This window comes from Neopelma chrysocephalum, unplaced genomic scaffold (genome assembly GCF_003984885.1).
Source record: "Neopelma chrysocephalum unplaced genomic scaffold, ASM398488v2 Primary Assembly neopelma1_62, whole genome shotgun sequence".
NCBI lineage: Eukaryota > Metazoa > Chordata > Aves > Passeriformes > Pipridae > Neopelma > Neopelma chrysocephalum.
Genome location: NW_020897719.1, coordinates 4,329,949 through 4,354,272, shown reverse-complemented (window position 1 = coordinate 4,354,272; position 24,324 = coordinate 4,329,949). Strand labels below are relative to the sequence as shown.

The 24,324-nt window shown below is 36.0% G+C and overlaps 1 protein-coding gene across 4 annotated transcripts in view; it reads left to right on the top strand.

The window, feature by feature from the left end:
- The window catches only part of PPHLN1 (periphilin 1), a 68,023-nt gene that overhangs the window by 6,361 nt on the left and 37,338 nt on the right, over window positions 1-24,324 (top strand). For 2 of the 4 annotated variants that reach the window (XM_027682243.1, XM_027682242.1), the window contains exons 5-8: window positions 1,457-1,636; window positions 2,416-2,477; window positions 17,750-18,000; window positions 22,176-22,246. In XM_027682243.1, coding sequence (XP_027538044.1) covers window positions 1,457-1,636; window positions 2,416-2,477; window positions 17,750-18,000; window positions 22,176-22,246 — 564 coding nt within the window. The remainder of the gene's footprint in view (window positions 1-1,456; window positions 1,637-2,415; window positions 2,478-17,749; window positions 18,001-22,175; window positions 22,247-24,324) is intronic. The other 2 variants (XM_027682245.1, XM_027682244.1) reach the window with 2 other exon arrangements.

The following is a 24,324-nucleotide window of genomic DNA, read 5'->3' as shown; positions in this document are numbered from 1 at the left end:
TGCTTAAAGTGTAGGAGGAAATGTTTATAACAAATGTTGAAAATACATCTTTACTAAAGAAATTGTGCTTTGAAGCCTTGTAAGGGAAATGCTTTTCAAGAAGTGTCAATGGAAATCTACTTTGTAGGCATGGAGTATTCCATGGTGTGTTACATATGTATGTTGTGCTTGTAAAAGGAAACACAGAAGCTATGCTTGCTCTGCTGTAGAATAACTTCAGAATGCTTTCAGAACATTTCTGTGCCAAAGACTTGGGTAATTTTTTTCTTTGTCTGAAGTCTCTAACAAAGGTTGTGGCTTTGTCTTTTGAGGCATTACACCATAAATAGAACTTAAAGAATACTGTTTGATATTTATATTTCGCATGCTGTGCAATGTGCTTTAGGCAAAATAAAATTTCAGATACCAGTGCCTGTTATCTGACTTTCCTTTTAATTACCTTGAATGGTGAAATAATAGCATAGCTGATTTAGCATACCTTCTGGGTTCCCTTTGTTAGATTTTCAGCTCATCATTTTGGAAGCATACCAATGTCAGTAACTTGGTAACCAGTTACATAGGCTTCTCTATTGAGTAGTGGATCAGTCTTTGGCTGTTCTGTGCCACTTTTAACTCTCTTTACAGGGAACAACAAAATTTCTGTGTTTTCAGCAACCTGGAAATCAGATTCATTTGGACAGGGTATTTAGCTACTTCCTTCTCCAAAATACTTATCAACAGTAGGACAGGAGGAAAGACAGAATGTATTTTCACAGATTTTTTTTTTTTTTTAATAGTTTGACTTGACTAACATGTTGCTGATTTAATTTTACCGTTGCATCAATGACATTTCTAAATCCTTGTAGTCTTTCAGGCTGTTCAGAGAACAAATCATGACATATGCATTATGAAAATTTTCTTTACAGTTTAAAAGATGTGATCCATTCAGTTTGATGCAAGAATTAACTAGATGGTTCAAAGCTAGCTTTATATTACATGCGTTTGGAACTGGGGATGAATGGACTAGCAGAATACACTCATCACAATTAATACTATCCACCTCTACCCAAACAACACTCCAGTAGCTGGGCAAACCAAAGTGTGGTGTGTCTCTGCCATACTGAAAGATGAAGTTCCTTCTCACAGAGCTCTGCAGATTCAAGACCATTAGAAGGCAGTTTCTGTCCTTGTAAGCCCGTGCCATTGTATCTGTGTCCACATGTCGAAGTCTGACTTAATTTTGACTAGGCAAGTGAAATGGCATTAATTTATTCAATCTATGAATGTGCTTAGTGCTTGCTGATAGGTTAGTACATTGGAACTGAGATGTGCCAATGATACAGAATGAAGTATCTTTTGTTTGAGAGAGCAAGAGCCGTGTCCTAATCTACACTGGGTGTATAGACTGTAGTTCTGTTTATTTACTACAGATTTTTGGCTTTTAAAAGCAATGTGATTCTTTTGTTTTGTGGTTTAGGGTGATTACCATAGAATAGTAAACGTTGTGCCCAAGAAACCACCACTGCTTGAGAGACCTGGGGATGGGAATTACAGTCGATATGATGATTACAGTCACACTGAGTACAGAGACTATGAAGAGGGTCGTAGTTTTGCCCATGACCGAAGAAATGGCCCTCCACACCGAGGTGTACGTAAGGTGATTCTTCTCACATGTTTATGATATTTATTTTTTCATTAATGCTTGAATACTAAACAATTAAAATACTATTTCAGACAGAACACTGGTGTTACTGCTGTTATCACAAACTGAAATAGAATTAATAGAAAAGAAATCCAGGTTTTGGATGTGAAAGCCCAGAGTCTGAACTGGGAAAACAAAAATGGCCAGAAGCCCTCTCTGTAATGCAGTGCAAAGTTACCTGGATGAATGGAAGAATGATCGCAGAATCTTTCTATTTAACAAGTCCTTGCACATGCAAGTTGTTGAATGTTATCTACGTATCCTTCTAGTTCTCACAGTTGTTCACTCAGTTAAACACTGTCGTGATGATGAATGCATTTTTTTTTCCAGTAGCGGCACATAAGTACAAAATTTATGGTCCCTTGTAAAGGTTATTACTGTTGCCTCCTGCGATCCAGCTGTTTGGAATTCTCTAACTTCAAGCTATTGATGGTAATTTGTATTTCAAAGAGGAAATTTTTTTTAAGTCAAAGCATCTGTATTTATTTTAGAAACTTTTGTAGTTTTTGTGTTTTGTACAGCATTGCAAAGTTGCTCTCTTCAGTATTGATAGAGAAAGAAAATGGGGTACAGTGAATAAATTAGAGGATACTTGGTGTGAGAGATTAATGCTTTTTTTTTTAGCTCATTAAATGCTGTGGTTTTGCAGTAAGTAACTAGTTGGCAACTAACTGTACCTGACATCTGATGTTGAGATACATGTCACACAGTTGTTTTGCATGTCTGTTTTGCAGGATGAATCAGGGTACAGATGGGCAAGGGATGATCATCCTACAAGTCGGCAGCCTGAATACAGGTACTTTGTAAGACTATAGTAGTGCCATGCATAAGCTGGAAATATTTAGGGTATTTTACTTTGTTATCCAAACAGTTGGTAGAGCAGAGCAGTGCAATGACAGCGAAAGAACATCTGCTGAAGTAAAAGACAATAGTGGACAGTGGATTTTGGTTGTACTGTTTGAAATAGAAATAAAATAAATGGTATGGCGTGAATGTCTCTATTTTAGTATGTGTTTAGTAAGGATAGGAGGCATAATGATAACATGTTTAGGATGGTAACCTAGGCCTGTAAATAACCTAGTGCATCTCTCTGGTCAGCCACAGTTTTTAGATGACTTCAGAGAATTCTTTGGTCTGTTATTTGATTCTGTGATTGCAATGTCTTTGGGCCACAATACAGTGGAACGATGTTTGATATAGGATTATTTCAGTTAGCAAATAAAGTGCGCAGGATAGCGTTACACAAAATTTATGGAAAAGGATGAAACCCACCTTAAATATTCAGACAAGAATTGATTGTTAGTATATCTGAAATATTAACAGTCTAATCTAAGAATGTTATCTCATGACTGTGCTTTTATATGTCACATCCTGCGTTTCCACTTCTCAAGATGTCGTATTATACCAGGCCTGTATATACTGCGTCATGGTGTTAGTCATAAATATCATAGAATAACTCCTTTTTACTGCTGTGTATTAAAAACTATGGTTGTACCATACAAAATTCAACTAAAGTAAACCAGGTTAGCTATAGACACCTGGTCAGTTAGAAAAATTGCTATTAAACCTGCAGCAAGTTAAAAAAACCACTTCAGGGAGGTCAGGAAAAGCTCAGACGGAGCAAGCCTGACAAGCTTGCTCAAGGCCTTAGTCTTGTGGTGTTGGGAACTGAATATGAAGCTGTTAGTAGGAATATCAATACAGGGCTACATAGTTGCAATAGATACATCTGTTCCTTTGAATGTGATTATTGTTTAGATGTAACATAACTGAGTTATTCTATAACCTCACCATGAAATAAATCCATATACCATAAGGGTCTGTGTGTACTATACTTCTTTCAAAATTGCATTCCTGTGGGTAAAAGAAATAGTAAAGGTTTTTGAGAAGTAGTGGTTAAACTTATGTAAAAATTCTTCCATTTTTTCCTCTCAATTTAGGACAATCAGGAAGTTAAAAGGCTGAGAAGAGTGACTTACTGTCAGGCAGTTTATTGTACACAGAACAACAGTGGCACCCAGTGGTCAAAAAGATTGTCTTAAATGCATCCTGATTTCTTCCTTTTAAAATGTGAGGATAAAATGTCAGCTCATTTTGTTGAAGTCTTTAAAAGCATGTTGTGTGGTAGGTGATAGTCCCATCTGAGTCTTTATTTTATACTTTAGACTATGTAACTTACACAACTGCAGTAATGCTATGGAAGAACTTCATAAAGATCCATGGTTCAATTGAGAGTATGAGAATATATTTACAATTAAATGAAACCCTGCTGATTTATTATATAAATATAATAAATAACCTGGAAAGTAAAATCCTGTGATCAGACTGCTAAAGACTTGTAATGTTACATATTTGTAATAAACTTAATTACGATTTCTTACATATGGCTCACTATTGAGCTATGTAGTGGATCTCAACAGAGGAAATCAAAGTACAGTACTTGGTATATGTTGTCTCCTGTGGTGAAAATGCTAATTACTTTCTATTTGCTCTATAAAACATGATATTAAAAAGTTATTATATGCAAAAATGCTTTCTCTTTGGATATGCTGAGTTATTTTGGGTAAGTTCTTCTGAAGTACATATAAATTTTTTTTTGTTTGAGGTAGTAGAAGGAGATTTAAGATTATTTTAAGAAGGATTTTTTTTCTTAAATTGCGTGGAACATGGCTAAAACGTAGTACAAAGTTAGAAGCTAAAGACACTCAGGAGACTTGTATAGTTAATGGGTTTTCATAGGCAGTGCAGTGACTATAAAGCCTAAAAATAATAGCACTTCTATTGACAGAAATAATCAGTTTTATTGAGTATTTTTAAAAACTCATTCTGTAGCTAAGAATGTGCCATAAGAAATTGTTGCCAATATCATGTTAGCATTTCCTTTTAAGCATTCATCATTCAGATTTTCGTGCTTTGGGTTTTGATATAACTATCAAAAAGTACTCCTGCTATTTCCATTTTTGTTCCCCCTATCTTGATTCAGAGTGCTAAAAAATATTTTATGAGATTCTCCCGAAGTAAAATGCTGCTTATCTGTAATATCAAAAATCTTTAAATGATGCAGAATTTTGGGGAGTGAAAAAATCACCCTGGGATGGGGCAACCCCAGGTGTACGTACAGACTGGGGAATGAGATGCTGGAAAGCAGTGCCATGGAAAGGGACCTGGGGGTCTTTCGTCAATGGCAAGTTGAATATGAGTCAGCAGTGCCCTGACAGCCAGGAGGGCCAGGCGTGTCCTGGGGAGCATCAGGCAAAGCATCGCCAGCCAGTCGAGGGAGGGGATTGTCCCGCTCTGCTCTGCACTGGTGTGGCCTCACCTTGAATGTTGTGTGCAGTTTTGGGCACTGCAATGTAAGAAAGATATAAAGTTGTTAGAGTGTGTTGCAAGGAGGGCAACGAAGATGGCGAAAGGCCTTGAGGGGAAGTTGTAGGAGGAGCAGCTGAGGTCACTTGTGTTCAGCCTGGAGAAGAGGAGACTGAGGGGAGATCTCATTGCAGTCTACAACTTCCTCGTGAGGAGAAGAGGAGGGGCAGACACTGATCTCTTCTCTGTGGTGACCAGTGACAGGATGTGAGGGAAGGGCCTGAAATTGTTTCAGGATAGATTTAGGTTAAATATTAGGAAAAGGTTCTTCCCCCAGAGGGTGGTTGGGTACTGGAACAGGCTCCCCAGAGAAGCGATCACAGCACCAAGCCTGACAGAGTTCAAGAAGCATTTGGACAATGTGTTCAGGCCCATGGTGTGATTCTTGGGACTGTCCTGTGCAGGGCCAGGAGTTGGACTTCAATGATCCTTGTGAGTCCCTTCCAACTCAGGATATTCTATGAGTCTGTGGTTTTCTGAAACTTTGCTGTGTTGAAGAAACCAGCTGTCAGGTTTTTTGTAGTGTTATTTTCGGTTGCTGTTTTGGTTGCTGTTGTTTCTTTTGTGGTGGCTTTTTTTTTTTTAACTTCTTGCCTTTTTGCTAAAAATAGGAAGTGCTTGCTTACTTAGCAGTTGCAGAGCTGAGGCTCCAACTGTGATGTGTCTACTGACCAGCAACATTTCTCCATGAGTGACAAGAGGATTGCTGAGGTTCTACTACTTGGCTTAGCTGTCTTTTTTTCTTGCCTCCATCCTTCTTATGGAGTTATGCTCCACTTTCCAAGCAGCTTTCATTTACATAGTAGACATTATCATGTCTACCACGGAGTGGAGCATTACTGTTCCTTCTGCTATTCTCTGGATCTCACGGTTCTTGGGAGTTGTTAGCCCTGTTTTATACTATGCTTAGTGAACAGCTGTCATACTGACTATGACTTCTTTATGGCAATATCATATTTTATATGTAAAAAATAAAGTAATTCCGAGGATATGCGGGTCATAGATTTCAAAATGAGTTCCTAGCTCTTTTTCTCCTGTTGTCACCTAAGGAATTCTTGCTGGATTTCTGAACTCTAGGAACTGTTGTGAATTTTGTGACCTTACAGTTTTAGCTTGGTTTGAAGTGGTTCTTGGTTCAAGTGTAGTTGGCATATGTAAAGAATCCTACATCAAAGCACAATCTCTTAGTTTGGAGAAAATTTTCTGCACATGTTATGACAGTTTTACTCTCTTGGTCACTGATGCTAGGAGAATGGTGAAACTTAGCAACTGAGAGGGGTAGAGATCAATTAAGATATACTTATTTGTATATTTATCTTCTACTGATGTTGATCACTTCTGGAGCTGTGTTACTAGTCTTTAGCAATGTATTAAGCTCATTTATTTGAAGCGCTCATGCATGTCAGATTTTTTTAAAAGTTGCAGGGAATTATGCTGTTATATGTTGAAGGACTCTAGTTCTCTCTGGGCCTCAGAGCAATGAATTTTGCATATATGTTCATTTTTGTGAGGTCAGATGAACTTTTCAGTGTGAAATGCTTTAGAAGATTGCTAGCTGCTGTTCACTTTAGTCATGCCAAAATATAATCCTTTTGAGTGCACAGAGCATTACTTCATTCTTTTTTTTCCCCAACCAAACTAAGTTCATAAGATGTGAAATATGCGAAACTTGGCAACTTAAGATGTGTAAGACTCATCTTCAAAGAGAAATTACAAAATGACGCACTTGTAAATCCCAGCTACACATGCATTAAATTTGATCCTTAGAATTATCCGAGGCCCAGATTTTTGTTAAATAAGGATTGCCATATTTGCAGACTAAGTACTCTGCATCAGTAGTAATACTATTTATATGAAATAGACTCCCGAGAAGTGGCTTACTTAGGACATTTTTAATATCTCCTCTCTAGTTGTTATGAATAATTTTTTCTTTGTTAACGAAGGAAAATTGCTGCTACTATGTGTGTTGTTTTGTTTATTGGTTGTTGGTTGGGTTTTTCTCCTATATTCACTGTGAAATTAGGAAGTAGTCTTAGTCTAGTCTTTAATACTAATCCATTTGTCTATATAAACCAAATCTGCTTATCTGTGGAGTGCACAGGAAATATTGTGTAAGAAATGGAAATACTAAAGTAATTTTGGTGCTAGAAATGAGAGAAAACTGTCTGGCAAAATATTGAACCTTAATTTTAAACAATTAATGATCTGGGAACAACTGAAATTCATGTCAGTTCAATATGTTGTTTTAGAAATCTTTTAAATCAATGGCACATTGCCTTTCTTCTGACAATTTTACATGTTTTTCTGAACATTTAAACTTGCAATTACCTCTATAGGTTGGTACAGCATAATATATCTTGATTTTTTTAGATGCATACACCTTCACAGTGAGGCTGTGTTTACTGAAGAGCACGTAAAAAATTGGTTACAAAGTGGGGGATAGAAGCCCAGCAATCCTGGCTTTCTGATCTCTGCCTGAACTACCCTTCCGTTTAGTGATTAACTCCTTGCAGGATTATGTGATGACAGGATGTTGTAGAGGAGTGGTCTGAAAATTGTACATTGACAGGAAAATTCTTATTCGGCAAGAATAGTTATTTTAAATGAAAACCATTGATGAGAAAGTCTCCACATGGGTCACTGACTCCTCTCTCAATAAACCAGCATTTCATATTGAGGGTTTCAGATGTGTCATAGGCCAAGGCAGTTATCTTTACATTGACACTGTGTAATCACCTTTGAATTACAGGGGATAGGTTGTTTCTTGTTTTTTGTTCTCCTCCCTTGTATGTATTCTTTAATTAATGAAATTGTGAACCTGTTTAAATGTTATACTCATTTAAAACAGTGTATTATATCGTGGGAGGTCTTTAGGCTTTGGATTTAAACTTTCTTGTAATGTAAACTGATCTTTGTCTTGCTTATAAAAGATAAACTTAGCCAAAGGGATTTATGAGTTGATGCTATAAATGTACATAAGTCTGCTATTCTGTTGCAATATTTGACAGGTCTTAAGGGACACCATACAAAAACTTCATTCTTTATTAAAAACCATATGCGGAGGGAAATAAATATGGCAGTCACCCAAAGAAAATGGTCTTGCTTTTGACAAATTGATAAGCAGAGTTGTAATCATATTCATTAGCGCATGCCTTTTTCTTTTAATAAATAAGTAAAATCCCTGCCAGAACATTGAACCTCTCAGGTATTCACACGACCAACTGAGAGTAGCTTGTTTATTCATATACAAAATTACAGTTTCCTTATCCTTGTGGTAGATTCATTATACCTGTCTACAACTCCAGGCAAGGACTTGTCTGTTGAAATCTTTAGTTCAGAAAACCCATTGTGTTAGGCTGCTAGCTAAATTAGTTTACCTTGGCTTATGATATTTTGGAAGGTGGTGGTGGGAAGTTAGCACTTTTTGGAACAAGATAATAGGTAATATGTGACTTAAAAGTTGATTCTGGTTTACACTAAATATTTAATGACTTCATATTACAGTTCGTGTCTTATGCAGTGGTCTTATTGATTCAGTAGTTGCTATGTTTTCTTTAAGAGCTGTTCTCTGCTACACTGCCTCTTTAATTGTCCCAAAGCACAAAAGAGCTAATTTGTTTGCAAACTGAGATTATGTTTCATAATTTGACTGGTAGAGAGGGTTTCAACTGTGGAATTTTTTTGCTCCCACCCTATAATGTAAAAATATGGAGAGGAGGTAAAAATTGCTCTTATTTTCAACTTTTTTTTTTGCATGTTTTAGCTGATTGTGTACTTATTTTGTGAGGTGAATGTTGCTTTCACTGGCAGCTAGTTTTAATTGCTGAGTGAATGCTTTTAATTTTTAAATATTTTGTCTGACAGTTGACAGTGATGTTTATTAAAGGCCTGTCTTATTTCTGTGAAATTTATCTATCCAATTCTAAAAAAAATGTCTGCTTTCAAAAATTGCTTACTGATAATTTTGTTCCTTTCAGAAGGCCTTGCAGAATTCTTCTAATTGGTTATGCAATTTCCATCTCAGGTTGAGAGAAAGGAGTTTAAAGTCATAATATAAGGTGTATTGATAATTTAATTTCTTTTTCTCGTAATCATTTCTTATCATGAGCTTGTAAGGGCAGTGCCAGTATTTCTACCATTCAACCAGAACCCTAGAACTTCCCAAACAAGTCTGAGCTGTGATTCATTTTTTTTTCCCACTTCTAGCTGGTGGGAGACTCTTTTGGCTGTTGTTGGTTACAGAGAATTCTGGCTGTTCTATTTCATTTCTGAATGATGTCAGGGAAGGTTTATTTTTCTGCTCAAAATATTTCTGGATTTCTCATGTATTGAAATTATCAAAGTAGCAGAATTTCCCACTACCTGATTTTATTTTTCCTGCTGAGCTTGTAAATATACAGCCTCATGTAGTAGAGCTTACCTGTTATATGAAATGTGTAATGGTTCAAAATCTTGGGTTTAACTCCTCTAAAAGCTGTAAGAGAAAACTGGGTAAGCTTCTTTTTGAAAAGTGTAATTATAATAGGTATTTTCAGTCTGATTCTATGTGCATGGTATTTCTTATACTTTGGTCCTTTGAAATGTTTTAGTTATATGTAAATATGATCTCTATGTTGTGACTCCAAAGGATTGAGAAAGGATAGAGACAGATAGTTCTAAACTTCTCCAAAAAAATTTTTATATTCTTAAAAATTGTTGTTGAACAAGAAATGGCTAGGTAGTAAATAGACTTGTATTTGACAACAATTACAGCAAACATACCAAACTTGGTAAAAAAAATCCAAAACCCAGAAGTTCTCCTCTTGTCACTTCTCAACTGCTATCTGGTTTGACTTGCTTTTGATCCAGGACTGTGTTATGTTTTAAGGATCTGTTGCTTTTTGTATGTACAACTGTTTCCCACGGCAGTTTTGTAAGGTTTTAAATTGTCATATGGAATTGCTACCATCATATTTTTAACAGTGGTTATTGCATGAGAACTTTTACTACAGATGTTTATGTGTTATGATATACATGTAAGAAAAAATTCAGTAGTCTGTGCAAACTCGGTTTTATTTTGTAACAACATTGATTTGTTGTTTAAAACTAAGTCACATCTTGGTAAAATTAGTATTTTCTTCTTGTCAATGTTGTTTACATAATGCTAATAAACTGTAAGGAGATGCTCTGTTTACCATGTATGATAGGGTAACGTGCCTAAAGATAAGATTATGTACATTTACACTGTAAGATCTTGGCTAACACCTCACTTAAAGGAAGTCTTTAAAAAGCAAGCTCGTCTGGTCCAGTCTTACAGCTAGCACTATAAATGGTATCAAACTAGCAAGTTAATGATGTATTGGGAAATAATGAGGCAAACTCCCATGGGTAGCACTTGATTATTCTGGAAAGTTTTCCTAACAACTTTGTGGAAAAACAGCTAGGTACTGAGAGACAGTGGGGAGGGAAAGAGAAGGGAGTCTCCCTTCGAGTCCAAACAGCTTCTGTTCAGATGGCATCTAAATAAATCATCTCAGTGATAGCCAATGAATTGGATTGATGAATGTGGTTGTGGCTTTCTCAGGTTGAGGAGTATTGCCTCCAAGGACTGCCATAATTTCCCTTAGGAGGTAAATTTTTCATTTATTGGGTTCCAAGGACTTGTTTGTTTTATAATGAGTATACTAAAAATTTCAGGGAATTTAATTCCTGTTGAGAAAGGGTGGGAATATTAGGATACAGGAGAGCAGAGGAAAAAGTTTAGTGTTACTGACAGTATAGACATCCTTTTGCTAAGCATTTTGCTGCAAAGAGAAGATTTTTGATTTTTTGACTTTTGACTACTGTGTTTTAGGGTGTTATGAACTACACTGAGGAAGAGTTCATCAATAAGAGTTCATCATGATCTCATGCCATTGGTATTATTTTTGAAAGATGACACTGTTTTTGCATGGTAACAAATTATTCTCAGTTTTAGTCTTGACATTAGTTCAACCTTAAAGGTTCTTTCCCTTGTATATGAAGGTTTGTAGTACTTGTTTATGAGTTGATAATAAATGCTTTTGTCTAAGTGAAACTGAATATTGATGCCATTACACGCAACAGGATTTTGTCAGGCAGCTGTGGGAATGTCTTTCTCTTCTGAAATATGACATTTAACAGTTGAATGTGTTAAATTAAGTCCTATCTTACCTAGACTAGTATGCCTAATTATTTTTGGAAATTATGTTTGAGAGCATGATTATGAAATTTGGAAGTAAAATGGAAAAGGTGAATTGATGTGTTGACTTATGGAATCATAGAGTGGTACCATAGAAGGTACCTTTAAACATCATCTAGCCCAATCCCCCTGCAATAAGGAGAGACATCTTTAACTAGATCAGGTTGCTCAGAGCCCTATCCAGCCTGGCCTTGAATGTTCAATGAGTTGGCCCTGAGTGCTAAATCTTCATAATGAATTAAATAATTATCTACCAGTTTGGTCTTCTGAAAGAAAATATCAATCTGTGTTAAGCATGGAGTGGGAATATGGGTCCAAGGAAGGTGGCAAAGTTCAGGATTGTAGCAGCACCAGTTTCAAACAGTATGATTTGTCATGGAGCTATGCTCTGAAGTTAACTGTTATTAAATCACTGAAATAACTGGAGGCATACAAGAGTTGCAAAAGGATTTTTAATAAGGAATTTACCTAAGCAGCACAACTTGCTTCTGCATTAAATATGTTCAAGTAAGTGCTGTTTGTGATATATAGGAAATGGCCTACAAAAAGAGGCAAGAGATGTTAGTGTTTATTACAGAGACTGTAAACTGTAATCAAAATGAAGGGAAAAAGCGAACTGGAAAACAAAAAAGATAAAGCTACATGGCTGAATAATTTATAACAGGAAATGTCTCGTAACTTGAGGCTTTCTGATTTTGAACAAACTATATACTTGTCAGGAAGGAATGAGATCACATAAAGAAAAATGCCATTATGTACAATGAATTTTTTCGTCAGATATGTATAATGTCTTTTATATTGAGAAATCCAAAAGCAGAGGTAGTTTGCTAACTTTTTTTAAAATTTGCTATGCAGAAGTCCATACCACTATTACAACACTTTGGGGCATAAGCAGGTGAAACCTATTTGACCTAATGGCTTCAAATCTCACTTCAATTTAAGAATAAAAACATAGAGTTCTGTGAAGCATTTTCCTGTTATAAAGAAAAATGTAGTGTTTTTCTGATTTATAGATCTCATTAAGGGATTTGAAAATAGAGGAGAAGTAAATATAATAAGGGTGTTGTGTATCAGTATTACTGACAAAAGGTATTACTGCTTACAAACCTCTTCCACAACTTGTTCTTTCCTTTTGCAACTTTTTATTGATGGTCTTAGAAAGTCAACCCCAAGGGTTGATCAAATTAGTATATACTTCTACAGTGCTTGTTGCTTTCTTTTATGTGTCAATAAACTAATAGCATTCTGCAGCACACCGATGAAAAGCTTAAGAGCTCCTCCAGCAGATATTTCAAAGTTTCTGGGTTCTTTTATTTAAGGATTTTAAGGATAGCTTTTGGGACAAAGAGTAATAGCTTGCTAACATAACCTTCACTTATGTCCCTAAAATAAAGTGCAAAAATATCTCTTTAGTGCTTAGTGTGTATATAAGACAAATGCTTGCCTACATTGAATCACTTGCAAGTACTGATACTGACTGTGAAGTAAAAAACAAAGTCAAAAACCCGAAAGAAAACACCTTTTTGAGGGGTACCAATGTCTTTGGTACCTCAGGGAAATATTTTAAAGTTCTTTTCCATGTGCTTGTGGCAGGATGACAGTAAATGTTCAAAGACCTACTTAGAAAGGTCTATCCCATTGGAACTTTGTCTAGAAGCAGTAATGATGACCAGTTTTTCTGGTATAAGGGGAAAAATGTATTTGAAGGTATACCGTGTTGTGCTGCCTTCTTCTTTCCAATTTTAAGCTTATATTGAGATCGAAGATTTCAATTATTTCCATTTTAAATTAAGTCTATTTAGGAATTGATTCAGTTGCTACTACAATAAATGAAAGAGGTTTATTCCTTGAACTAGTTATCTGAACTGCTTGACTCTTCTGGCATGATATGCTGCTCAAAGTGCAGTTGTAAATGTTGTAGCTGTTTATAGAAATTGTAAGTTGGTCCATCACTTAAAACAAATACTGCCTCTGGAACTTCAGACCTGTGGTTTATTTTCTGTTGTAGAGAAATTGCAGGGAACTTACTAAGCCCATGTTTTTGAAAGAGAAACTAAGATCATGTGCATTTGAATGCAATTCTTTTGTCTAATTGGATCTTGATTTGTCTAATGAACGTATTTTGTCTTTATTCTGCAAACAGTTGTATAAGACTGTTTGCTCTTAATTCTTTGGTACTTAAATCTGTGTTTTTCTGGACTCTTTGTTATTTGTTTCTCTGTCCTTATCTGTACGCTCGAGCATAATTTCTCTGTGTCAGATAATAGAAAGAGAGTTTTAGTTTAAATATGCTTTTATTGTGTGGACCTATCTTCCAGCAAGTCTAATAGTACATTATAGATGACGGTAGAAGCAAGGTACTCTTTACTAAGGATAAAGAGGAATGTAGTGAGATTTCCAGTGCAGTTGAAGTGCACAGCTTTACTATTTAATTAAAGGACAAAGAGGCATTTCTCTCTAATGTTGATATAATATTCAAGTTGTCTTAGTTTTTATTCTCTGATCTGTCATGACATCCTGAGGTGGTGGGAGATGAGTAGTTTTCATATTGAGTGAGGTGGACAAGTGGCATCAGTGTGGAGTTTTGGTGTTTGCATATGATAACTTCAGTAGCATTGCATGCATCATAAACATTGTGAAACATTTAAATATTTTTGAGGTTTTTTGGTACATTTTATATGTGTAGTTACCCTTCCCTGCATGAGACTTAGCAGTGTTTCACAATGCCTATTTTCTTTTGCCTTCATGAAAAAAGCTGTTAATAAGATTACATTGACTAGTCCTAATTACCTTAATTTCATTTAAAGCAAATGCAAATATCACTTACAAGTGCTGCAGTTACTTGCTTAGTCATAAAATGTTGAAAACCAGTTGTCATAAGAAATCTTGTCATCATTTCACATGTTCAAATGAAAGCCATTGGAACCAAGTCCAATTACTTATATCTATGATGGTGTAATTCCCTGTATTATTTTAGATTACGATAAATCTGCATAAAAATCTTTGGACAACAACATGAGATTATAATAAGTCTCCAAAGCAGAACCTGAGTAGGTTGTTGGTTTGTTGCACAACCACGTACTTCGGAAAGAAATAGAATGACTTCTGGGAGAGAGGATGGTGGCTGGAATCTTCCACCACCTGCATTTGCATTGAAGATGTTAAAAGTGGAGATGTTCTCGACTCTTCTTTTAGAGATTGGGGGTGTAGTATATTTTATTAAATGTTTTCTATGTCATCTGAATCATATTCTCATGAGCTCTGTTAGCCCTTGCAGTGTCCTGACAAGGCAAGAGGATTTTTTATTTTAGTTGCACTTTTCCTCCCTCCCCTTCCCCCTTGCCTGTGTATTATGAGACAGAAAGAATTCAGGTCAAATCTTGTCTGTTTTACCTCTTTGCACCGAAGTCTGGTGTTGTAGAAGCTATCTATAATTTCCTCAATTTATTTAAAAAATTCTGTGGGTTATTTTTAGGCAAGGTTAGTAATTAAGCCCAAGCCTATAAATGGAATATTTATCCCCTTTGACAATAGCAATAATTATTCTCAGATGGAAGGGATCACAAAAACTTCTCTGACTTTTTTATCTAGGTCATAAACAGCACTCACCTATAAATTATTGGAGGAACCTCAGATTTTGTTCCACAGCAATGTGCTGTTTTGTTGCCAGTCTCCTCATTTCAGCGTCAGACTTGAGAGTTATGTCCTTTATGGATGGACCATATCGTAGATAAATATTTTAGCTGAAAAGATGAACATCTGTATTGGGACGTAGAAGTCCCAGAGACAAGATATTGCACACAATTGCCCAGGAGCATGAATTCAATGAGAGTGCACTAAGATTCTTCCTACAACAAAGCTTTTTCCTGTGTTGCATATGATGTGCTATCATGTACCTAAGTACACCTCCATTCCTGGGCATTTCACCTCTAGCAAGTGATTTAATTTTACCTTTATGTACTCTTAAAATATAAAACTGACACACCAGGTTTTTTTTCATGTAGCTGAAGCTGTACCACTCCCTGTTGTAAACTACGTGACTTCTGTAGCCCTCAGTTTTCCACAACACTGCTGCTGAATGGTTTGCACGGAGGAATGAGACCAGAAGTACTCTTTGTGGTAGTGATAGCTTAGAGAAGGTGGTGTTTCTGATCCTTTGGCATCTGAAAACCTTCCCTATGTTGTATTCTCTTGGTCTTCTGCTATGCAGAAAGCCATACCTTCGTCTATTATGTAATTGTGTTTTATCCTTGAGGAAACTGGAGCTGATGGTTAACTGGAATAGCTCTCAGGCTTGTGCTCTTCCCTCAGCCACCATTGGTGAATGGTATATCAGAGTATGGCTGTTTACTTGTAAAATTTTAGGAGCTCATCCAAGAGTGTCAGCTTTAGTGAGAATTTATTGGTCAGGTTTCATCGAGGTTAACAATGATACTACTTTCTGTTGCAATGCTGCTGAGAACAAAATTGTGCTTTCAGGACTAAGTTTGAAATAAGAATGCAAAAAAAAAAAAGATTTCAGGGCTGCTGTATAAAAGGGATTAATCCTGTATTTGTTATTAAGGGCAGTAGCTCTATTTTAAAGTTACAACTGAGCACAAAATCTTGCATCTCTATTAAATATTGCCCCTGCTCAATAAACCTTTTGAGTATGTGTTGGAATCTGAAGCATGTGCTTAACTGCTTTGCTTGAATTGGGGCCTTCATTACCAAGTTGCAGGTGTATGCTAGCTTAAGTATTTAAGGAAAAAAATAAAAGCAAAACAATACTTACTTTGTTCTATTCAGTGTTGTTTGTTACATTAATGGAAAACATCAGAAATGCTGTACTGTTGCTATGCTGTCCAAAACAGATTTAATATAGTTAATGGTTTGAATGTTCTGTATGATATGTGGTCCAGTTAAGAATTAACGTGGAGTGATGAAATGGAAATTCAAAAATTGAAAGTGAGATTCTATTTTAGGGTGCATAATATTATTGTAGAATGAGGCTTTCAAATATGTTCCTGTTTAAAAGTATGTTTCAGTGATATTTTTAAAATTCTTATGTGGATATTAGAGCATTTCTTTTATGTGTGCAATAGCTGGGCTCTGTAAACATTTCCATAATAAACTTCTCTGTGTACATAAAGAGAGGTTCAGAAAGAAATGGAAGAAAAAGTGGGCTGTACCAAACTCATTCTTGATAAATATTTGATTAATATGTTCTTTAATAAATAAATAACCCTCACTTAGCTAGAAAAAATAGTTCAGTACTGAGCTAATCTCATTTTCTTTAAGTGTGAACTTCTGCTTCAAGTCTATTGCTACATAAAATGTTCATACATACGATGTAGATAAAGCATTAGTTCCCTATTTTTGGATACATCTCATAGCTATACTATATTGTGCTAAATAACACCACCAGATTTTTGGTCATCTTTGTGAGACATTCACTTATTTAAAATATTGGACTATGATGAGAAATAGGAGAGAAGAACAGTGAAATATGATGCATTCTGATTTACTAGAAATGCTATGAAGTCTTTCTTTTCACTTTAAGCAATGCTGTGAAGAAGCTGGGAAGTACTTCCTTCTCTCAGCAATACATCTTCCGACCAAAGCAAATGTGACAAGTTTTGTATTAGTTGGCTTGTGTGTTTGTTAGCTCTGAGATTCTTTAGGACAAGTTCAAAATGATACTGGGTTTGTTGTTTTGTTTGGGTTTTTTTTTACCTGTACACGTACATATACATTAATATAATTTACAGGTAACCAACACATTTGTGGTATGGTCTGGAGTAACAATATCTAAATTTAATAGAAAGTTTTCATGGTTATTAGATTATGGTTTAAAATCAGTTGAGTCTGGGACATTTCACAGTAAAGTTCAAAATTAATATTGTGTTCTGTGAAAAACATTTTTAGGAGGTATAAGTCTTCATATTTTCATTCAAGATTTAATCTTGGGTGGATACATAGGCATGAGAATAGATATTCTGCAGATTTCTTTTTGTCTTTGCTCAATATTAGCTGAAATCCCTCAGTGATATTTTCCATAGCAATATGTGTGAAGTCAAAGGAGGGATATAGTCCCTTGAAATAAGAGAAAAACAAAGCTGAAAAATACCAAATAGTGTAAGCAATATTTGCATATGCATTTTTAGCAATTGTAAATGAAGGCTTAATTTCCAGAGGAAGTAGACTGAATCTGAAAAAAAAATTGCGAAAGCTCTCATTTCTTGAATGTTTTTTTCTTATATTTTAGCTGTATTATCAAGAAATAGAAAGGAATTAGCTTCTGGCAATGAAGTAGTTCAATGAAATCTGGAAAAATTACAACCTTTTATTTTTCCGCTTGTTTTTCACTCATTGCCTAGTACTCTTAACAATGCTTAAGTTTTTAGACAGCTAATCTATTTGTATTTACCAGGCATAAAATGTTACCATTGTATTGTCTAGTGCTGTTCCAGAAACATTGGAAGGATAACCAAGTAACTTTAATTTTTGTGTTGTCTTCCAAGGGACGTCAGAGATGGCTTCAGAAGAAAAAGCTTCTATCCTTCTCATTATGTGAGAGATCGATCCCCTCATAAGAGGGACTCTCCTTTCTTCAGGGAATCACCAGGGAGCCGAAGGGATTCTCCGCACAGCAGATCTGGCTCTAGTGTCAGCAGCAGGAGCTACTCTCCTGAAAGAAGCAAAGCCTATCCTTTCCACCAGCATAGCAGAAGTATGTCATCTTTACATAAAAGAAATATTTCTTCTCAGCAAGGTAATGCTGGATTATTGATGAGAACTGGTTAGTGAGGTGAAACTGCAACTCACTGTATAAGCCTTCTTTACATACTGTCTTTTACAATGAGAAAACTAGACATTTTGTACCATCTATGTGTTGTCTGCTCTGGTTTTTCATTGTACTTTCTGTTCCCTTATGTATTTCATGTGGGAGATTGTAGTTGTTATTTTGGTAGCGGCTCTAGACTGACTGTAGGAGTTTCAATTGCACAGCTTTTTCTAGTACTTCATGTTCCTTTTAGTATCAACTCCTTCTGTTACTTCTTTATGTGCTTCATTGGATTCCCTTACAAGAACCTTTGCTGTCATCTATAGCAGATCAAGACATTTCTTCCTGCAACCAAGGGAAAAGAGGGATTAAAAAATTGGAGAAATTAAAGTACATACTTGTTGCATTTTCTCCAGATGTTCTTAGAACTGTATTATAAGGCTTTTGAAAGTGATTGTTTTTTAGCAATTTCATGTTATTGTCAGATCCTCTCAAATCTTGCTTTCCTCAAAGAAATGTGAAACGTATCTCAGTTCAGTCTATACTCTATGTGTTCTGCCTTTTAAAAACTTGGCTGTTAATGTTTTCCAGAAGTCTAATGAATCATCTGTTCTGAAAATATTTGAGGTTTTCCTATTTAAATGATTTGGACAAAAAAAAGAAAAGATAAAATGGCTTTTTTTAGTATACTACGGTTGTAGCCACTGCTGTTTGTACTGCTTATGTAAATTAATCTGATTTGATTTCCCTTTCTGCAAATACTTTCTAGTGAACTATGCAAACCTACTGTTCATTTTGGCAGCTTTTATAATATAATTAGATTTTTTTTATTCACTGATAGACGTGTTGTGTTTCCAGAGTGACACACTGAACCGTTATGTAGCATTTCTTGCCAAAAAAGATCTTCATAGTTTAGTTAGCATTGTTTAAATATTGAGGAATTATTTCACTCCTTGTAGAATACAGATGATCTTTCTATTTGGTCGTTACAATTCTTTTAACATTTTGTAGCAATACTCAGTGAACATGAATTTCTCTAAGTGTAGGAGAGGAAAATAAAAATATATTTTACTACATTATAGAAGTATTGTAAGGTGTGCAGCTCATACTTACTAGGAAAACAATGTTGTGAGAAAGCCATATAAAATTTTGGCATGTTTCAGGATATTCCTAAAATTTTGAGCTGACTTTGATCATTTAAGTACAGATATGTAGAATATTGTCAGAATTACTCAGACAGTAGTGGAAGTAGTGAAGTAGAAGCAGACATCTTCACAAAGCAGAAAAGATGCTGGTCAAGAGAGGAGCTTACATCTAGGTCTGTGGTTTTTGCTATTTTTTTCAAATTGCATGGTTAAACATCTCTCCAATCACCTTTAAATCAGTTTTAAGAGACCAGATGGCTTGTATGGAGGACTGTTTCTTTATAACTGCCTGTTCCTGGAAAACAGTACTACTAAATTGTTCATCTAGATGACTGAACTAAAATGACCTATTCACAAAATACAAATGGCTTAAATAATACTTTTAGAATAATTTTTGAATATGATTTGCCTTACGTAAGCTCATATATTACATATTTAAAAGGAACATAAAGTGGGACATATATATATCAACAGTACATTTTAGTTGGTACTTAAATGGATTTACAACATGCAAAATATATACTATTTCATGTGGCACTTTCAATATGGCATCTTTTTAGAATATCATAATACTGTTTAAAATCATGCTGTCTGAATTGTTTTGGCCTCATGACTTCCACTGAAGAAGGAATGTCCCACGCTCTACAGCTCTTCATACATTAGGATAAAAACAGGATTTAAATGAAGAAAACTGGAGGGATGTGAATAAGCTTGGTAAAGGGAGGGAAAGGGCTAATGGAAAGGACAGGCATTCATCTGTGATGGGAGAGCATAGAGAGAAGCAGAGTGGTATTCTTTCAGTGGGCCAGGAAGTAAGGGGTCTGTAGGGTAGTGTTCAAAATAACCACACACATTCAGAAAAAATGGCCTTATAATGTCTCCAGATTAAATGGTGGTTTTTCTCTCTGCTTAACTTTGAATAATTTACTGCCACTTGTATCAGCTCATTTTCATCTGTTTAGGTGCAAACATATAATCCATTCAACTGAGATAATCTTTAAAGAATCTGGTCTGATAGAGGAGGCGTGTGGGAGGCAGAGTTAGAGTAGTCTGTAAATTTTAAAGGACGTGGCCCAGCCATGGAGCTGAAAAACGAGTATCACAGGAGCAAAACTTCAGGGTGGCAAGGGAGATGTTCTGTGCTTTGAGGAGTATGACGGATTAAAGACATGACTATTTCTGTTGTCTTGGTTTTGGTTTTGACATATACTTTGTATTTATAGGAGCTTTTTATTTTTCATAGTTTTTCTATTTACGATTTATTTTTAAAAAGCTTTTTTCTGTTAAAGATCAATTTCTTTTGTTTTAGAAATTCTTAAATAAGGTTGATTGCTATGTTTTTTAAGTATGCTCTCCATTTAGCATCCCCTTCAGACTGAGGTTTAAAGTGCAATTTAAAACATTTGCTTTTGTCAAAGTAACTTTCCCACCTATTTTCATTAGCATTTTTGAAAGACCCATCAGTAGCTGTGAAGATTTTTGCATGGATTAGTAGGCCTTCAACATTACAGCAGTAACTTGCTTGCCTCCAACAGTGATCTTTGCTTTGTATTAAGTCCATGCTATTCATATGGTATGAAAATGTGGCAAAAGACTTGAAGACCAGCTTTTCAAATACCTCTTAAACATTTCCTATTGTTAAAGATATGCATTTTGCATAGACTTTTCCTTACATTTTTGTGTAGGTATTTTAAAATACATATGCACTATTACTTTATGGCATTGAGTAAAAAAAAGGAAAACAGCTCAGCTCATAGGAGTGAGATGTCATGTCTGCTCTTTATTGCTTTGACTTATTAAATTAAAGCCGTATTTAAAGCCATAATGAACAATCATGTTTATAGCTCTACTAAAATAATTTTGTAAGTATTTGATAGGCATTTTAAGTCATCTCTTTGTTAATTGTATTGTTAAAAATCTAATGGAAGCCAAGGTAAGTTTGTATTTTATTTGTGAACGGTCAACTGTTTCCCATTGAGTGTGAATAGTCTAGTTAATTTAGGCCTACTGACAACATGTTTGCTTTTTATATTTACCTTTTGCAGATCCCTTAGATGTAATCTGTGGACCACAGCTTGAAAACTAGTAGTTTACACTGCAACCATTTCTGCTGCTGTGGGCTGCCTGAAACTGGTCTGTGGCAAGACCATGCACAGACTGTGATTAGCACAGTGAATTTGATTTGACATTTTGCCAATTGTAACTCTTATAAGAAAAACACTGATAATACAAAGAACATCTAGCCTGTGGCTGATACAATACAGGAGTGTTTCCCATGGCAGGGCTTTTCAACATACTGTGGCCTGCTAAACCAGTTCCTACACTGCCTGGTTTCCTGGAATGATTGACTGTGTTTAATATTTCACCCCTTTATATTATTACATGAATATTAAAAAGTGAAACTACATCATCTTGCTGAATCATATCGATATACCCTTTCAGTTAATGATGGAGAAAAGGATAATGGGTTTTCCTAAATGCGTGAAATGACACACAGCTGTATGTCTTCTCTCCTTGTGAAGAGAAGAAAGTGTTATCAATATTTATCAGATGATGAAGCATGTAGATTTCACAGAATCATTGAATCACTAAGGTTGGAAAAGACCTACAAGATCATTGAGCCCAACCTTTGACCAAACACCACCTTGTTAACTAAACCATAGCTCTAAATGCTGTGTCCAGTTGTTTCTTGAACACTTCCGGAGATATAGAGTCCACCACCTGGGCATTCTGTTGAAATGCTTGACCACCCTTTCAGTGAAAAAATTTTTCCTTATCTCCAACCTGAACCTCCCTCGGTGCAGCTTGAGGCCATTTTCTCTTGTCCTGTTGCTTATTTGCCTGGGAGAAGAGGCCAATTCCTATCTTGCTACAGCGTCCTGTCATCAGGCAGTTTTAGAGAGTGATAAGGTTCATGTCTGACTTGAGCAAATTTCACTGCAATTTTTGTAAGCCAGTAAGCATATTTGAAATGTATATCTTTAATTTCACAGTCATTAATTTTTTCCTTAATTGTAGGTAAAGAGAGGACACTGAGAACATCGAGAGATGCATCACCTTCAGGGTCCACAGCAGTACCCTCATCAAAGGTGAATTTTTGGGTATTTCTTGCCATGTTTTTAGATTGCTCATTGTTGGATTTTCTTCCTCAGTTAGAAGGAGATGCTGTGTGCAGTTGTTATGGAAGGGAGCATCTTGAGTTGCTCTGCAATCCGCCAGAGGTTAGACTTCCCTTATCTGGTAGGAAGGTGCTGATAATGCTGTGTATCTAATTAGAGATGACACCGACAGACCTTTTTATTTGGTATTCACTGTCTCATTTTAGGAAAAAGGGAGTTTTGTATGGATTTAAAATTGCCATTTTTCAAAGTTCAGGTTGTGCCCGAAAAGGAATGGCAAGAAATTAAAAAATGGTCAAGTGGTTTTTAGGAGCAACAGATCAGTTGGACAAGCCTGTATTTGCACTGAACTTCATCCTTTAGTGATTCCTAGGCTGTGACGGGATTTGGAAATAGTGTGTAAAGTGTCTGACTGACTGAGAAGATAATGTAAATAGCAGAGAAACAGGGTGCTCAAGGATGTGGCAAGAATGATGGCATTTAATTGGGAAGGGAGCTGCATTGCAAGATAGTTTGGTAAATGTCACCTTATGTTTTTACTGATGATGTTTTATTTCCCATCAAATCTTGTGGACTGAGCACTGTTACGACCCGCCCCGGGAGAAGGGGAGGGGGGTAACTCAGGTTTTTATCAATACTTCCCTTGGGGTGGATTAAAGCGAAACGACACTAGATAATCGGTGTCTGAAAACATATATTGCCAAAATTTATTTTAACAATTTTGCATCATCAGGTAAGCCAGCGTTTTGGGTGTTGTCATATAACGATGCAACATAAAGATAACCTTTGGGGGGGGGAATACATAAGGGAGAGAAAGGAAAGACAGGGTAAGGATAAGGGAGAGTAAGGGAAAGAAAATATGAAGGGGAGAAATGCATATAGTCACCGCCCACGGGGTCCAGCGATGACACCTGGCAGTTGCCGCTTCCATGTCCGTCAACTGAAGTGGTGGCCTTGATTTGCTGGGGGTGAAGGAGGGAAGCCCCCACACTCCAAGAAGTTACCCATGGTCAGTGTCACAGGCCATGTCTCAAGCCTCCAACCTCTCTCTGAGCCTGCGCAGAGCTTCTGAGTCTGGCCTGGTTCCCGCCTTTCAAGATTGGTAGGGGGGGATGGGCCCAACTGCCCATCAGAGATGTAAGGTAAAAGTCAAAAGCCTGCAAACTCCTGGAATGCATAAATCATTAACCATTTCAGTCTCTGACAAGCACCAACTACATAATCTTGCTAATTAGTTAAATGGACAGGCTAATAAACAGTGATGAACAATCAACATTCAATATTGTTCTGGCTTTTCTGTGGCAGCAAAATCATTTTCACATCACAGACTGCTTCCCTGCAAATTATATTTGAGGTTAGAATTAACACTTCCACAGGAGTATTTTCTGTAAATTGTTGAGGAATACTTTAATGAGAAGTAAAGAAACAATGCATGATATTGTTTGAAATTAATAAGGTCCTATTAAAAAGTAGCATTTGGCCTAAGTAACATAGTGTACTAGCTCAGTTCTTGAGGTCTTTTTAATAAAAGCAGTGGAGTGCTTAAACAAAAAAAAAGTACTTTTTGTTGAGAGAAGGGGACACTGAAGAAAATAATTAGGTGGGGAAAAAAACAGGCTTTGGTTGTGCTATGTTATTCTAAGTGCTTATCCCTTATGCAGCTCTTTTAGAACTGCTGTGCTAGCTAAATGCCATTGTCCTTAAGGGCAGAGGCAAGTGATATATTTTCAGTGACGTAAATAAGGAAAGTAAGATAAAAGCTATTATGCATAAGTTACACTGATTTAGATCATAAAATAAACTTCATAATTAGTTTACCTACTTTGCTTACAGACTCAGCATACTGCAGCTTAATATCAAATCCTTGCTTAATACAAAACTTTGAGAACAAGGAGGAATTGCAAAATCTCTTGCTCTTGTTTTAATATGTAGTGTGAGCTTGAAACATAAAGTATTCTGTAAATGTTCTGCTTTCATCTTCAGTCAGGTCTGATCTATGCTGTATTGGTTTTTTTGCGAGCAGTTTGCAAGTATATGCATATCTGGTA